Here is a 17,129-nt window from a genome sequence, read left to right as displayed (position 1 = left end):
ATGTTTGGTGGAACACCAAAATGCTAATTTTCCTAATGACATTATTCTAAATATCTTTCACTCATGTTACATCTTCCACCTTTTAATTATTTATCTCTGGCAGGTGGGCTATAGGATGCAGTTCACTGTGACATAGCTCACTGTGTATACCAAATACGCTCAGGTATGCAAAGAGTTGCAACTTTTTTTTTTTTTTTTGGGGGGTTTATAAAGCTTGTTTAATATCAATGTAACATTTTTTTTCAAAATTAGCATTAATGAAAGAATAAACAGTAAAGTTCTTCCTTATCTACAAAAGCTCCCTGGAACATTAAAGGTCCTAGCTATACCCACCTAGTACAAAACACTGAAAAAGCAGAACCAACCATTTGTTAATTCTTAGCTCTTTCCCTTCTTGGAGCATGCAAAGCAAGACTGCCTTTCTTGACAATACTAATCTCTATCTATATATGTTTTTTAAAGTTTATTTTTTATTATAACTCACTTTTGAATCTTTAAACAACTGTCTATTTGTTTAGCAAGGAAAAAGGTGTATAGACCACTAACAATACTTATTTCCCCTTAGCCACAGGAACAAAGGCAGAGTACAGAATGGGCTCTAAGGGTAAGGCTCCTGACCCAGACTGAACCCCTTGCACTAAGATTCTAATCACAAAAATCACACTGTTTTGGTAACAGGTTCCTGGACAGTCTCCTGACTTATTTCCAGTGACTGCATGGCTTCATCCAGGCTGCTCATCACTTTGGTGGAGAGGAAAGCACTGGAATGAACATTCTCTTTTTCAAGAGACTTCATGGTTTCCAGGCTGAGCATCATTGTGCCTTCGCACGGCTTCCTTCGCGGCTTCACGGCCAAAAAGCGAATCAGCCTTTTGGCACGCTTGCGGTACCGGCGTCTCCCCATGATGAAGATTTCAACCTTGCCCTCGGAGTTGCGCTGTCTCATTTGGAGCAGGACTTTGAACTCCCGCTCGAATCCCGGGAGGAGGACTCTGCTTGGACCGAAAATCTTTTCCAGCAGACGTGCCTCTACGTGAAGCACTGATGGCTTCAGAAAGTGCTTAAACTTACACCAGGACTGCTGAGTGTGTATAAGGAGCCAACTCCTGGAAAGGGAACACTTCTTGCTGGCTCCTGGGCTGTGGGGTCCGGGCTGGGTCTTAACCCTGAAGGGCGCCATTGCTCGTACTCAGGACCGGATCTGCAGGAAGAGAGCAAGAGTTGCAACTTCTAATAAAGGTTTGCAACTTCTCAATTCCCTGCAGGCTGCTCCTGAAATACACAGAAACTCAAGAGGAAGAGTGAAGGTCAGTCTGGCACTCCGAGGCCTGAAGCAGCAGGATGGAGAGGACACGACAGCAGTGATTTTTAGGGCATCGAGATATGTCAGAGTGTGCTATGTCCATTTTACCAAAGCCAGCAACTATGTCCCCAAGTAACTTCCTCCCTGTATGGATCTGGCTGAGAGCTGTTCAAAGGAGGAACTTGCAGGAGAAAGGAAGAAGTCATTCTCAGGACATAGTGGACAGACGTGGTGACAGACAGATGCAGGCAGAGGTGACTGGCAACCTCCCAGTTTCTGGCTCCTCTTTCTCACACTGCTCCCCCCCAAACAAGAGTAGCCCCTAGCCAACCTCCAGAGGTAACAGCTCCCCCTGATTTCTCTACCGGCCTCCTTTGCAGGTTCACTTCGGCAGCCAACACGCACAGGCTGTGTGATGTCCTGCAAGCTGTGACCTGCTCACCTGTCTCCATCATGTTCCGTGACTGTCTCTCTGGTTCTCCGACCCCTCCCCCACTTTCACTTCCTCAGCTCCTCCCACGCTGTGTCAGCTCCAACTGCTGTGGCCAACCCCTTGTTCCCACAATACTTTTGGTGGCCCAACTGATACACAGGAGGTGGCTTTTCCCAAGCACAACTCAACTTGTCAGTTAATGAACCAAGCAGTATTTCTCAAAGTTTAGTCCAAGACCCTCATACATTGGAAATACTGGGAGACCTTTTTTTTTTTTTAGAAGATTTTATTCATCCACTTGACAGAGAAAGACAGGGCGAGCACAAGCAGCGGGAGTGCCAGGCAGAAGGAGAAGGAGAAGCAGACTCACCACTGAGTAGGGAGCCCAATGCAGGGCTCGATCCCAGGACCCCGGGATCGGGATCATGATCTGAACTGAAGGCAGATGCTTAACTGACTGAGCCACCCAGGCGCCCCAGAAGCTTTTTTTTTTTTTTTTTAAGATTTACTTATTTTAGAGAGAGAGATAGAAAGAGACAGAGCATGGTGGGGAAGGGCAGAGGGAGATGAGAGAGAAACTCAAGCAGACTCCGCACTGAGCGTGGAACTGACCAGGGGCCCGACCTCACATCCCTGAGATCACAACCTGAGCCAAAACCAAGCGTCAGACGCTTAAATGACTGCGCCATGTAGGTGCCCCTACCTGAAGAGCTTTTTAAAAATACAAATTCCTGGGGCACCTGGGTGGTACCGTTGGTTAAGCATCTAACTCTTGATTTCAGCTCAGGTCGTGATCTCAGGGTTATGAGATGGAGCCCAAGTCAGTCTCTACGCTCAGGGTGGAGTCTGTTTGAGATTCTCCTTCTCCTTCTGCCCCTCCCCCTACTTGCATTCCCCCCTAATAAATAAACAAATAAATCTTTAAAAAAATACATATTCCTGGGCTCCCCATTTAGACCCAAGACTCAAAATCTCAGTAACGGGACCCAAGAGTCTACATTGCAAGAAGTATGTCAGGTGGCTCCTGGGCACCTACAAGTTAGAACAATTATATTATTGCTCAGATTAAAAATGTTTGAGATCACTGCAAACAGTAGTGCTGTGTTAGTAGTATATGTGAAGAAATATTATGTTGTACTAAAATTCTAGGTTGCATTTTCACAACTTATTATATATTTTATAAGGCCTATTACTGTTGATGAGAGGCCCCTGAATCTCCGCCTTTTCGTAGGGAGCTAAGGGACAGGTGTGGCCTGATGTGGTCCAGATAAGTGCAATAGTCTACTTCCTTACTCACGGAACTCACACTGGCCACTTGTCGTGTGCTACAGACTGTATGAAGACCTGGAGATAATTAAGAGCCTCTCTTGTCCTCGTGGAGTGTACACTCCAGAACGGGAAACGTAAATGTGATAACATCTCACATTTATTGGATGCTTACTATGTGACCATTTACATGCATTGTTTCATTAAAGACCCTTTAAGAAGACAGACTCTTATTAAAGTCATTCTCCATGCAAGAAAGTTGAGCTCAAGCTTAAGAAGCTGAAGCCCCAATGTCAGTAACCCTGGACTCCTAACCTCTGTGCCTTCCTGCATCCTGCAGAATAACATAAGCTGGTCACAATTTATAGGCACCTGGGGTGTGAGGGCTGAAGAGGAAATCAGAATGGCAGAAACCATGAAGTGAGGAGGAACCATTTAAACCATGAAGTGATTTTGGAACAATCTTGAAATCACCCATATCTTTTCCACTGCTTGGGCTTTGGTAGTTAGAAGGCAGAATTACTTCAGTGCCCTACACATCTGCAGATAAATACCTGATTCCTTTTGCTAGGAGAGAGGGCTCTGTTAAGACATCCTGGCAATCCTCCTATGGTATGTAAAGGTTAGACAATTCAGATATTAGGAAACCTGACGCCAGCCTTGACTGTGGAAGGCCTGAGGCAGTGGGAATCTGGAGAACTATTTGCCTTGGTCATCTAAGTTTTGATATCAAAACTCTTCCCTCCTAGTAGGGAAGAAAGGTTTCTCCTGCGGAGAAGGCACTTCCGTGATTGCTATACGCCTGGGTGCAAAGCTTGAGACATTACACGGCTCTCTCCCCTGGAGGCTCTTGACATTCTGATAATAAAAATTGCCAGTTATTATGAAATGGCTTTTTCTTTGTAGTTGAGGTTATTCTGGAAACTCCAGTCAGCCATGGCTGTGAGAAGGCTCTTGGGACTATAGGAATAATCATGAGGAGTTAACTAAGGTTTCCAGTCCTGGGACCCAGGATTCAGTTACAGCTGCTACACTCCTCTGGAGCTGCCTGAGATTCCCACACTGCCAAATTCCCAGGAGTGTCCTCAGAACCCATGACACACAGCACTCCCTGGGCCCTTCCTAGCTGTGCTTTTCCTATTTCCCATTACCACACCAAGTACCTTTGGAACAAAGTATTTGGTACAAAAGACCCAGGTTCCCTGTTTCTCTGCCAAACACCTCAGTATAAAGTTGGTCACAGTCCTGATCTCCATCTGGTTCCACCCTCTGACAGTTGGATCTTACGCTTCCTTACAGATCTTCAGCGCTGGTCTTGTTCATTTGTTCCTTTTTTTAACTGATGGCATCCTGGACTATTATTGATCTAGACAGGTACTCCCAGTATCAAACATTGTCTGAAACATGCCAAAGATGGCTAAAGCCATCACATCCTGAGCCTTATCCTCAGAGAGTCCCATGAGACTCTGGCATCCCAGTGGGCACATATGCCCAGAATCTCCTCTTCCCCACCAACCACCCCCCCCAGGGTTCCTGATAACTCAGCTTCATCTTTCTTTCCCATTTCATCCTCATATGCCTTTTCTGGAAATATATTAGTCCCTATTCAGTGGATGTCTGACATTTTAACTAACACAATTTAAAGTAGGATCTTTGCTATGAACGGAATTATGCCCACCGCCAAAGTTCGTATGTTCAACTCCAATGTGACTCTATTTGGAGATAGGCTTTTGGGAGGTTAAAGGTTGAACTTCCTAAGGTTTAAGGTTAAAATTCCTAAGGTTAAATAAGGTCATAAGGTGGGATCCTAATCCAATAAGACTGGTGGCCTTATTAGAGAAAGTCATGTCTCTCTCTGTCTCTCCATGCACAGGACCCAAGGAAAGGCCATGTGACTGCACAGAGAAGGCAGCCAACTGCAAGCCAGGAAGACAGTTCCCACCAGAACTCAACCACACTGGCACCCTGATCTCAGACTTCCAGCCTGCAGAACTGTGCAAAATAAATTTCTGTGGTTTAAGCCACCCAGTCATGATATTTTGTTATGGTAGCCCAAGCTGACTAAGACAGTCTTATTCTAAATTATAATAGATTAGGCTAACAAAATATACCATGATGGGTGCTAGGATACAAATCAGTATCATGCAGTGTTGAAATAACCCAGCCTTGAGGGTAGGAAATCTTTCCAAAAGAAATGATATTCTAAAGCTGAAGCCTAAAGGAGAGGGGTAGAAAGTATCTTCAGAGAAGAAGTGGCCTTGAGGGTGCAAAACTCAGAGGATGAGAGAGACCATGGTTTCACTAGGCACTACAAGTACTTCAATATGGCAGGAAAGGAGAGTGGAAAGAATTGAGTGGCCAAAAGCGGGACTGAAGATATTAGCAGGGACAAGTTGAGAAGGCCTTTCTGGCCATGTAAAGGAATCTGAAATTTATTTTGAAAGCAAAGAGAAACCACCTGAGGATTTTTAAACAAAGGACTAACCAAATAGGAAGTATATTTTAGAAAAGTCATGGAAATAAACAGCATGTCCATGTCAGGGGTGCCTTCAGCAACAGCAACAGTAGTAATTCAACTAATATTTATTAAGGACTTATTATAGGCCAGGAACTTTTCTAGGTACCAGGGATATAGAAGTGAAGAAAACAGACAAAAAAAAAAAAAAAAACCACCCTGCTCTCATAGCACCTGTATTCTAGTGTGGAGACACAATCCCTAAATAAAGAAATATATAATGTGGCAGATAGGAACTGGAGTCCCGGATGAGTGTGAGTAAGCAGGTTATAGAGAGAAGAACTTGCTAATAAAATGACATTTGAGCAGAGACCTAAAGGAAGTGAGGAACAGACTGGTAGAATCTGAGGTCAGACCACCTCAGGAAAAAGAATAGCAGGGCAAAGGTCCTGAGGTAGGAGCAGGTCTGTCCCAGAAACAGGAGACCGTGAGAGAGGGGAGAGAAGGTGCAGAGCTGATGCCAGAGAGGACAGCTCACGTGGCTTCTCGGGATATACTCAAAACCCTCAATTCTTGGGCTGCCAGAGCATTGCTGAGGCCCATGAAAAAGTACCCAGAATATAAACTCTGCCCCATCTCTATGCCACATTTCGGACCCCAAAGCAGCTCTTCTGGGATCCAAAGTTTCTCTTGAACTGTTCTGCCAGCTACTGACCACAGTACCTCCACCAGATTTCTCCGAACAAACAGGTCATTTTTTATTCCTACTCCCCTAATCAGAGGAACTTAAACCCAATCCAAGGAATCCAAAGGAAGCAGGTACTAAACCATCACTTCATTTTCCACGCCCCCTTTTGTTCCTGCCCCCAACCAAAATGCCTTCCTTTCCCACACCCACACCCCGGAATCTGTAAATGTCTGAGAATACAAACATACTTAGAAGAAAAGATGGAATTATCTACACCAATGGTTTTCACACACCTCCCCATGAACCCTGCCAAGAGCTGATTTTTCACTAAATCCTTAGTGAAATAAGAAAAAAAAAAAAAAAGTGAAGTACAATGGGTTTTCATGAAATTAAATTTATTCCACTTAAATTTAGTTTGGGGACCTGTTTTGATTAGCTATTGTAACAACCACCAAATATCTTAGCTGTGCAATACAATAAAAGTATATTTCTTACCGTGCTGACAATTAAGCTATTGTCTTTCTTCTCAAAACCCACCTTTCCATATTCAGCTTTATGGTGCTCTGGCTGGAATTCAGCAAACCACATTCACCTTTTTCCAGCTGTTTCCTGGAGGTTTTGCCAGGAAGGAGTGCCGCAAGGAGACTGCAAGACTGGAGGAGGGATTAGGGACATGCTCTCTCTTAAATCGGTTTTGTTTTTTCGTCTGTGTTTTTGAGGGTTGTTTTGTTTTGCTACAACTATTGATGTTACCTGGGCACCAGTTCCTCACCTGGAGGCTTCAGCTGATCTGGAAGCAGCTGGTTCCCGTTTCCAGATTTTTCCCCTCTTTCCCAGAATGAGCCTCATCAAGCTCCCAGAGACGTGGGCACCGCTTCACCGGCCAATGTCCCCTCCTTAGGGTCTGTTTCAGCCCTGCGCCGGCTCACGTGGAGTCGAGTCGAGTGAGGATGTTCTGGGGTGGCAGTGGCCGTTTGGGCCCACGGGCTGCCGCCACCCTGAGACGCAGCCACCACTAGGGCTTCGGGGCCTCTACGGGAGGCTTAGCATCTGCCGCACACGAGCAGAGGACGGCAGGCGGGATTTCTGGGCCAGGACAGCGAGCGCAGAACCTCACTTCCGCCTCGCCTGGAGGTCCACCTGCAGGGCAGCTGGGAAATGTAGTCCAGCTTTTGTGGCCAGCGCGGCAATCCCTGCCTCAAAGTCCTGCCTACACTTGGTGTGAAAACCTCCTTTCGTGAATCAGGGTGCTAGTAGAGGATAGGTTTTCATATCGCCAAAATAAGTGGATACTTGTCCCCCAAGCCCCAGCACGCAGTAAGTCAGTGAAATCCAAAAGGTTGAGAACCACTCTCCGGACATAACACCTGCTCTCAGTTGCCTCCTTTATGCTCACACAGAGGATCTGTTTAGGTTTATTTCCAAGTTTTACTTTCTTTCCTCCTGGGCACAGTGATGCGTAAAACTTCTCTCCCACTCTGGTATGGAAAATCTACAATCATACGTCATCCTTGATTTATAACATCGGGGTTATAATTGTTCTTTAGTGAACTACTATATTAGAAGTTCCAGATGAGTGTTGAAACTGGAACAGCAGTGGCCAAATTCGTTGAGCTCCCTATAAGAAATTTTCTATTTAAAAAAGAAGAAGAATACAGAGTTTAGAACAGGCTCTAAGTTAGTTTTGTACTCGTTTCCACCTTTTGTTAAACTTGCTGTCCAAGTGGTTAACGTACGTACTTACGTAACCTACTTATGTAACGTACTTACGCTCTTTCATTAATCTTTGCAAATTATGGAATGTTTTGCATAATAAACTCCACCTATCCATACGTTGCTGTTGAATCCATATTACGGAAGATCACTGTAGAGATATACGTAATCTGACCTTTAGAGGGCGACAGTGATCATGAGGCCTGGAGGATATCACCCTCTTACCTGCAAAATGAAAATTGCATCTTCAGTGCTATATCTACTTTTTTTTTTTTTTTTTTTTGACAGAGAGAGACAGAGAGGGAACACAAGCAGGGGGAGTAAGAGAGGAAGAAGCAGGCTTCCCGCCGAGCAGGGAGCCCGATGCGGGGCTCGATTCCAGGACTCTGGGATCAAGACCTGAGCCAAAGGCAGACGCTTAATGACTGAGCCACCCAGGCGCCCCAGTGCTATTTCTACTTTTTTTAAATAATTGAACCAGAAGTTTTCAGGGTGAACAGACAGAACCCTTAATTAATGCAGGAAGAATGTTTTAAACCCAAGCTAGGACTGTGGGAGGTAAAGAGGCAATTAATAGTCTGTCTCTCTCTCTCTGTCTCTCTCTTGCTCTCTCCCTCTCTCTCTCTCTCTCTCTCTTTATATTCATAACAAAAACATTTAAAAGGAAAAGCATTATGCCAGCAGGGTTTTTTAAAGACAACTACTATTTTTTTTTTCTTTTTGTGTAACTCTTGCACATCCAGGATGAGCTAGACTGTGACTGACTATTGCTGGAAAATCGTAAGTTCCAACCAACTCATGAACAACAAAACCAATGCATTAAAGACCTCCAGAAGCCTACTTCTCTTCCATTTTCCCTCTCTTCTTCAAGAACACATCAACATTCACCAAGTCACTGGAGCTAAAAAAAAAACTTAGAAATGTTGTTGGCAGCTTCTTGTGTATGATTTCAGTGCATGGCATTGCATTATACATATTTATCATTACCCTTGCCTCTCCTTCCAGCTCCTTAAACACAGGAACCCTCCCTTACTTGTTTTTGGATCTCTAGTGCTTAGCGTGGTGCTTACACAGAGTAAGCACCAAGTAAATGAATTTTAGTTCTTCCTCTTCCCTAGCTCTTTATTTTTAGTCATCAAGTCCTGCTCATTTTTTCTCCGAAATGTTTCTTGAGTCCATCCTCTCCCGGAATATCTACACCCAGGTCACTCTCACCTGGACTATCCAGAATCTTTCACTGACTCTTCTCTCTGACTCCAGGCTCACCCCCTCCTCCACCTGCCCTCCCATAGAGGTGCGAAGTTACCATTCTCAAACACAAGTCTAATCTAGTTATCCTTCTGTCTAATACCTTCAATAGTGCCCTAGCACCCCATATAGGGTCCAAATTTCTTAGCATAATTCTCAACACAGCTTCCTGTCCGAGTTCATTTCCAGAGACTTGACCCTGTGTGTCCTAAGCTCGAGCATTCCAAACAACTCATCATTTAATCAAGAAATACTCCTTTAGGGCTCTGTATTTTATTCTTTTCTCTTTTCCATTTAAAATGCCTTCTCTACTCTCCTCAGAAAGCTCCTGCTCATCCATCAAGGCTTACAGATCCTGTTCTTCCACTGAAGTTTGTGCCTCTCAAAGGTAAGGACCGTGTCTAATTTATTATTGTACTCCTGGTGCCTAATACAGTTTCTGACACCATCGGCATCAACAAATCTTCGTGACGAGTAATTGCCAACCAGTATCTAGGAGTCTTTAGTATTCTGAAACCCTAATTGGTATCTTCAGTTCTATAAAGGCTGTATTCCTGCTCTTCAGGACGGCTCTCCAAACGTATTATTTTAGTACAAGCTGGAAACCCTCCAGGACCTCTGCTCAAAGTCACAGACATGATAACATCCCTTTTTAAGTAGCTGAAGAAAATGGATTTACTTATTTGGGAAAAAAAAAAAGTAGCTGGGGTGATAAATCTGAGACAAAGTTAGCACATAGGTAGTCCTTTTTGCTAAAGATGATCATGATAATTTCATCTTGACTAAATAATTTTCAAGTCACTTCTATATACATTATCTTACTTGATAACATGTTGACATGGCCAGGTAATAGTCAAATTCATTAGCAAGGAGTCATTTGGACTTTGGCATCAAAATGACAAAATCTAGCCCCAGCACCTCCTCCTACTAAATATTTGGCCTTGGGAACATTACTTAACCTCCTTAAAGCCATGTTTCCTCACCAGCAAAAAATAAAGATTAAATTGAATTGAAATTAATAGAAGTGAATTAAATACCAGTTAAAATAATTATTGTATTTTCAAGGAAGTTTCTTGTGTTGTTTCTTGACAAATCGCATATTTTTAAGGTATACAACTTGATGTTTTGACATACACGTACATTGTGAAAGAATCGCCACAATCAAGCTAATTACCATGTCCATTACTTCACATGGTTACCATTTGTGTATGTGTGTGTGCATGCGTGAGAGTGGGGGGGGGGTAGTGAGAACACTTAAGGTCTAACCACTTAGCAAATTTCGAGTATACAACACAGTGTTGTTGCAGTCACCGTGCTGCACATCAAATCTCCAGAACCCACTCATCTTGTGTAACTGAAACTTTGTACCCTTTGGCTGACATGTCCTCATTTTTCCCCAAACCCAGACAATCATCATTCTACTCTCCTTCTAGGAGTTTGACTTTTTTGTCAAAGGATTGTTACATTAGTTTCAGATTTTAGTGACTTTTAGATTATACATGTAAGTGAGCTCAGGCAGTGTTTGTGTCTGGCTTATTTCACTTTGCATAATGTCCCCCAGGTTCATCCATGTTGTCACAAAAGGTGGCTTTCCTTCTTTTTAAGGCTGAATAATAGTCCATTGTATATATAACACATTTTCTTTGCCCAGTTATCCATCAGTGGACACTTAGATTGTTCCTACATCTTTGGAACCATGAATAATACTGCAATCAACATGGGAGTGCCAAGTATCTCTTCAAGATCCCGATTTTATTTCCTTTAGACGTATACTTCCTTTGGAACATGGGACTGCTGAATCATGGTAATTCTGTTTTAAATTTTTTGAGGAACTTCCATTCTGTTTTCCCTACTGGCTGAACCAATCTATATTCCCACCAACAGAGTTTAAGGGGTTCCTTCTCTTGACACCCTCACCAACCTTACCTCTTGATAACAGGCACTCTGAGAAGTGTGAGGTGCTGTCTCGTTGTGTTTCTTATATGCAAACACTATTCTAAGTGATTTCCATATAATTCATTTAATTGTATAAGAAGTGAATTAAATACCATGAACTGCCTTTAATTAGGAAACAGGCATGGCTAGTAAATGGTAAGGCCAGGATGGGGACCTGTATTCTGACCCACCATGGAAACCACATCAGAGATTTCATCCTAAGTACTGAAAGAGATCAAGCCTATGCAACCCTCAGTACAAACCCTGGCACACAGTAAATCCTTAATAAACATTGGCTGTTCTTATTCCTATTCCTATTAGCCAGGAGGACAATAGCAATCATTCAACTCAACTATAATGTAATCGAATCACCTGCCTACACCAAGCACCAAAATAGAATTATCCACTTCTCTACAGCCTCAGTAGGAAAACAAAGTGGGGAGCAATAAAATAAGAGTGTAGATATAAGGGCGACTTACAAGTCAAAGGTCCTTCAGAAGTGAATGGAGGTGCTATGACAGAGGCAAGAATTTTTGGAATGATGCTACATCACTAGCATTTAATTGTCCTGTTCCCAGTATGGGGACTGCTCATTTTCCTCCTTGACAATCAGCCCAATCCTATGGAAACGGGAATAGGGCCCTAGATTGTGGTTTCCTGCGGACACAAATCACATGATAATCTTGTCTGTGTCCACATGGGAACCAGCATGATACAGGGAAACCCAAATCCGGCCTTCCTCAGTCCATTCCCCTAGAATCCCTAAAGTGGGCTCCCTCTTCAAATCAACTGCTTTCCGTGTTTTATTATTTGACCCATTTTCTCCCCTCCAGACCACATGGGTTCACTTCCCTTCCTCATGTTTTCACTGAAAGCCAATTATTGACAACTGTCCCTTAAAGTAGCAGATTAATTACCTTTAACTGAAAGAAAACTTGTTGCTGTAAGCATATCATATATGTCAAGTAAGATCCCCCTTTCTGGAAAGCTCTATGGCATGCTGTCCAATGGAACTTTCCACAAGGATATTATCTTCACTGTCTAATATGACAGCCACTAGCCACATGTGCATATTGGGCTTTTGAAATATGCCTACTGCAACTAAGGAAAGAGATTTTTTTATTCAATTTACTTTTAATAAATTTAAATAGTCATTATTTAGGGAGTGACTGCCATATTGGACAGAGCAACTCCACAGACCATTATCCACCTCTTCTAATCAGTGTGGTATGGGCTACTCAAAATTCAGGATCTGACCTCCTAAGACCAAAAAAATCAACTCAGAGGAGGCCGGTCCCCTGAAGGCATGATGACATATAGAGCTATAGCCCAAAACCAAGTATTTCTAAAATTTGCCTTCAGAACTAGAAGGCCTGACTCTCCAATTTGTCCTGTGCCACTTCATCATTATTCAGTTCAAGACTGTAAAACAATTATTCTTCTATCAGTTTTGCAGAAAGATTAACATTTCAGTGGCAGGAAAAGTCCAGAATTGACTGCTACAATCACAGCAAGTCCCAAAAGAAGAAATTAAAAATCAAGAATCACCCAAAGAAAAGCAAAATAATTTGTCTGTATTCTCTCTCCCTCACAGAAACATATCCCCAGCCATGCGTTGGCCTGGGAACTGGAGTGACTTGCTTTGCTATGAAGATCAATTTGCTAGGGAAGAGAGGAAGGTGATAAGCTACACAAGGCATGTTAAGAGCAAATGCCAACGCTTTGTGGGAAGGCAAGTGTGTACAAAGAAATGTGGGCCTTGGATCTTGAGAACAGTAGGAAGCCATCTATGTGCAACAGGGAGAAGACATGATCCATTCTGGGATTTGCAAAGATGGCAGTGGGTGGCTGACGTGTGAAAGAGAGTCTGGGGACGCCTGGGTGGCTCAGTCGTTAAGCGTCTGCCTTCGGCTCAGGCCATGGTCCCAGGGTCCTGGGATCGAGCGCCGCATCAGGCTCCCTGCTCAGCGGAAAGCCTGCTTCTCCTTCTCCCACTCCCCCTGCTTGTGTTCCCTCTCTTGCTGTGTCTCTCTCTGTCAAATAAATAAATAAAATCTTTTTAAAAAGAAAGAAAGAAAGAGCATCTGGAGTGGAGCAACAGGGTGTGAGAGACCAGTGAGGAGGTCTTTGCCATTGTTACGGCAAAAAGTAATGGAAATTAAATTAATAAACAAACAAACAAATAAGTGATAGAACTGAGGAGTCTGGGCAGCAAAGCCAAGGAGAAGGGGGCACCGTCAACAGATATTTAGGAGCAAAATTACAGGGCTTCATAATAATTGGCAAGGGGTAAAAAGGAAGCAGGTAATGAGCAAGAAGTTCCCAGTTTTCACAGCTGAATGGAGGGAGGGGCTATTCCCTGAGGTAGACGTCAGAAAGGACCGGATTTGAGGGAGGACATAAGTTTCGTTTTGGACACTTATCTTTGCATTATCTTTGACGCAATTAGGATGGCAAGTAGACAGTCAGCTATGGGACTTTAGAGCTCAAAGGAATGGTTTAGTCAATACAGCTGATTCCATTTTTTTTAAAGATAAGTTGGTAGTTTGATGAAATGTCTCATTTTTCAACTCATAAAAGATGATGCCCAGAAGTCGCCCTTAGGCTTAAGTAGACCAAGGAGGACTCCACACTCCATCCCTATAGAACTTCAGGCTGCTAACCCCTCCAGGAAAGACTGCATTCAAAATTTATTTTGGAAATGCCGTGAACATGGTCGAGTCCTCACACTCTCTGTCAAATGATCATCTGCCTTTACCACATTTGCCCACCCTGGGTGACGTACTCCAGAGTCCATAGGGGTCAGCCTTGAACTGAACCACTACCCAGCTCCATCCTATTGTTATGTAGGAATAATTAATATTACTGGAATTTACAAGTTTTTAAGAGAAGTTGAAAACGTGAGGGCTTTTTTTTAAGGTTTTATTTATTTATTTGAGAGAGAGAGAGAGCACATAAGCAGTAGGAGGGGCAGAGAGAGAAGCAGACTCCCTGCTGAGCAGGGAGCCCGATGCGGGACTTGATCCCTGGTTGCTGGGATCATGACCTGAGCTGAAGGCAAATACTTAACCAGCTGAGCCACCCAGGTGCCCCTTAAATTAAATCTCTACTTCCAAATGTTTCACTCATGTGTGGTTTTTTTTTTTTTTTTTTTTTTAGAAGACCATCTGGGCCAAACAAAATCTCTCAGTCTGCACTTATCCCATGGGCCACCAGTTTGTGACTTTCTCTCAGGGGTGGCACCTGCATAGCACTCATGTGTCCACACATTAATCATCCCTAACTGATAGCCTTTCCCACTGAGTCTGAATGCATCGTCAGAATCCATCTCAACACAACCCTCCAAGGGAGATGAGGATGTTCCAAAACATTCGGAGCTGTGGGAGTTGAAACTTATCGGCCACGTATATTCTAGCGGTAACCAATGTTGCTCCACAGAAACGTGAAGACATCACAAAATGCCCTCAACGTCCCTCTCCTCGCCTCTCTTCGGGACAAATTGCCTTGGGGCATGCACACACAAATGCCAGAACTCTTGGTGCCCATTTCTATTAGCACAAATCATGTTCCCTGAGCCTACAAAGGATGTACCCCCGTTTCTTTTGCAGCCTGTCTCTACTCATGACCTTTTAACACCACTGTAGCTCAGCTAAGTCAACATCTTTTTCTTTTTCTATTCACTCTTGGCCTTCACCTCTCCTCGAAACTTTTTTTTTTTTTTTTTGAAGTCTCTACAGCACTTCTCTAAACACCTCAACCTGATTAAAAGCAAGACCTGGACACTTTTCTCTGCATAGTTCTCTGATGTGATGATAATTGATGGAAAAGCCTTTTCATACACTGACCTCAGAACTCAAATGCAGTGAGAAGGATCTGCAAGGCCTTGTACTTCCTGCAAAGCAACTCGCTATGTTTTCACCTGCGTTTCAATAAATGGAAGGAAGAGCTCCCATTCTTTCCAATTAGTTAAAAAAATAATAATTTTCTCATGCAAAATTAAAGCTTAGCAGGCACCTCTCTTTGGGAAGACATGAAGCTGAACACTTTTAAGGCAAACAAGAGCATTAAGAAGATGTATTTCTCTGGAGCTGTAGTCCTTCAGGGTCCTTGAATGCCAGTTATTGGCTTACTTTTTAGCCCAAGTAAAAGATCTTTTTGCTGCTGTCTTTAATGATCACCATTAAGAAAACCGGCAGCAGTTACTGCATTATTGAGTTTTCTTTGTCAGGGGAAGAGGAAACACGAATTATAGTCTCAGACCTTGGACCACAGTTGCATTAGTTCGCCGGGGCCACCATAACCAAGTATCACGGATGGAATGCCTTAAACAACAGAAGTTTATTTTCTCACAGTTCTGGTGGCTAGAGGTTCAAGATCAAAGTATCAGGAGATTTGGATTCTCCTGAGGGTCTTTCTCTTCGGTTCGTGGATGGCTGCCTTCTCCCTGTGTCTTTATGTGGTCTCCCCTCTGTGTACATCCATACTAATCCCTTCTACTTACAAGGACACCAGACGTGTGGAGTGGGGCCCACCCAAATGGGTTTCATTTTAACCTAATTATGTCTTTAAAGACCCTATCTCCAAATACTGTCACATTGTGATATACTGAGAATCAGGACTTGAACATATGCATTTGGCGGGGGGTGGGGACACCCAATTCAACCTGTAATGGTGATCCTGAGGATAGTGTATATTAGAGCAGACTGTGTGTTTAGTGACAAGCAATAGAAACTAATTCCTGCCAGTAAGTGCAAAGCAGCAGCAAAAGAAAGAAAGAAAAAAACTCTAAGGCAGGAATGTAATCATGACTCAAAAAGAGACAGGAACCAAGAACTGAAAAACTCTCAAAACTTCTCCCCCCGCCTACTCCTTCTGCTAATAGGTTTCTTCTCTGTCCACATACCTCCTTTTCCTTCTCCTCATTCCACAGGATAGAAAATGGTCCATAGGCTTCCAAGCCTACACGGGACAGGTATTACCATTTATCCAGATAAATTGGCTAGAAAAACCAGCCCTGATTTCCAGGGGAGAGACTCTGATTGCCCCAGCTTGGGTCAGGTGTTCACCATGGTCCAGCTACGACCCGGCGATGTGGTCACCTGTTTCAAACGTGGCTGTTCTGAGCTTACCCCCATGAACTGGAGTGATCTCTGTAGGAAAGGGGGGCAGGGAGGTAGAGATACATGACCGTGGGCCTGTGAATAGGCCAGATGCTCCAACACTTATTGCTGTGTGGGTAAGGATGTTTGTCTGCATGTCCCTCTCTTTTTTGTCAGACCCCAGTGCATATTGCTTCCCTGCTAACTAGCCTAGCTAGATATTTCTCCTCTTGACATGTAGACAAGAGGTAACTATAGCAACTGGTTGTACAGGTAATTGCTATAAAACATCGCCCGGGGGTTAGAAAGCCATGGAGAAACTGATCCCTACATTAGACCAGGGCATTGGTTCACAGCTAAGGTGAGTTTCTTGTCTCCAGAACAATCAATGTTTTACCTTTTAAAAATAAAGAGAAGTGTGTGTGCCACAATTCTGTCTGAAAGCTCGGGTATCGAAGTAGACCCAGGAGATGCAATTTCAAACAAGACTCACCTTTTCATCTTCAGGTCTGTGACTTGGTTAGGTCTCAGTGGCCTCTAATCGTCTTTGTTATCTTGGCTTCAGCTGCCCACCATTTCCAGAAGCGGGCTGACGGGAAACGACCCAGGTTTAATAACACCACCCTTAGATCTAAAAAGACAACATTCCTTCAGATTTGGCCAGTTCATCCCCTAGAGGACCAGCCAGCCTGTTAGGCATCCCAGAACCTGGGATGATCTCCCTCTTCATTAATCGCCTCTCACCTAGAACTCAATATAGAATTGGAATCACTCACTTTGGAATTGTTGAGATAAAGAAACAGACATAACCTGGGATTTTAAGAGCTCAGCTCCTCTCTTACCAATAGTTTGGGAGACAGCTCAGTAAGGAGCACGTGGAGCCTGGGGCAAGGCTGTCGAGGTTCTAAGCCCTACTCCACCACTTACCAGCTCTACCTTAGACAAGTTATTAACCTCTCGGAGCTTCACTTTCCTCACAGAGCTGTTGG

The 17,129-nt window shown here is 43.6% G+C and overlaps 1 protein-coding gene across 2 annotated transcripts; it reads right to left on the bottom strand.

Annotated features, from left to right (window-relative positions):
* Nucleotides 1-206: 206 nt before the first annotated feature.
* LOC113914968 (developmental pluripotency-associated 5 protein-like) lies at nt 207-16,755 on the bottom strand. 2 transcript variants are annotated; one of them, XM_027580596.2, is made up of 2 exons: nt 16,634-16,755; nt 207-1,201 (listed from the first exon to the last, which is right to left on the bottom strand). In XM_027580596.2, exon 2 carries the CDS (start codon nt 1,178-1,180, stop codon nt 659-661), a length of 522 nt encoding a protein of 173 aa, XP_027436397.1. In that variant the 5' UTR covers nt 1,181-1,201; nt 16,634-16,755; the 3' UTR covers nt 207-658. The 2 variants fall into 2 exon arrangements, with proteins under 2 accessions (XP_027436397.1, XP_027436396.1); XM_027580595.2 differs by lacking the exon at nt 16,634-16,755 and adding an exon at nt 6,918-7,206.
* Between the last annotated feature and the right edge of the window lie 374 nt (nt 16,756-17,129).

Source organism: Zalophus californianus, chromosome 11 (assembly GCF_009762305.2).
Source record: "Zalophus californianus isolate mZalCal1 chromosome 11, mZalCal1.pri.v2, whole genome shotgun sequence".
NCBI classification, from domain to species: Eukaryota; Metazoa; Chordata; class Mammalia; order Carnivora; family Otariidae; genus Zalophus; species Zalophus californianus.
The sequence above is the reverse complement of the archived record's forward strand: the minus strand, read 5'-3'. Positions and strand labels throughout refer to the sequence as shown.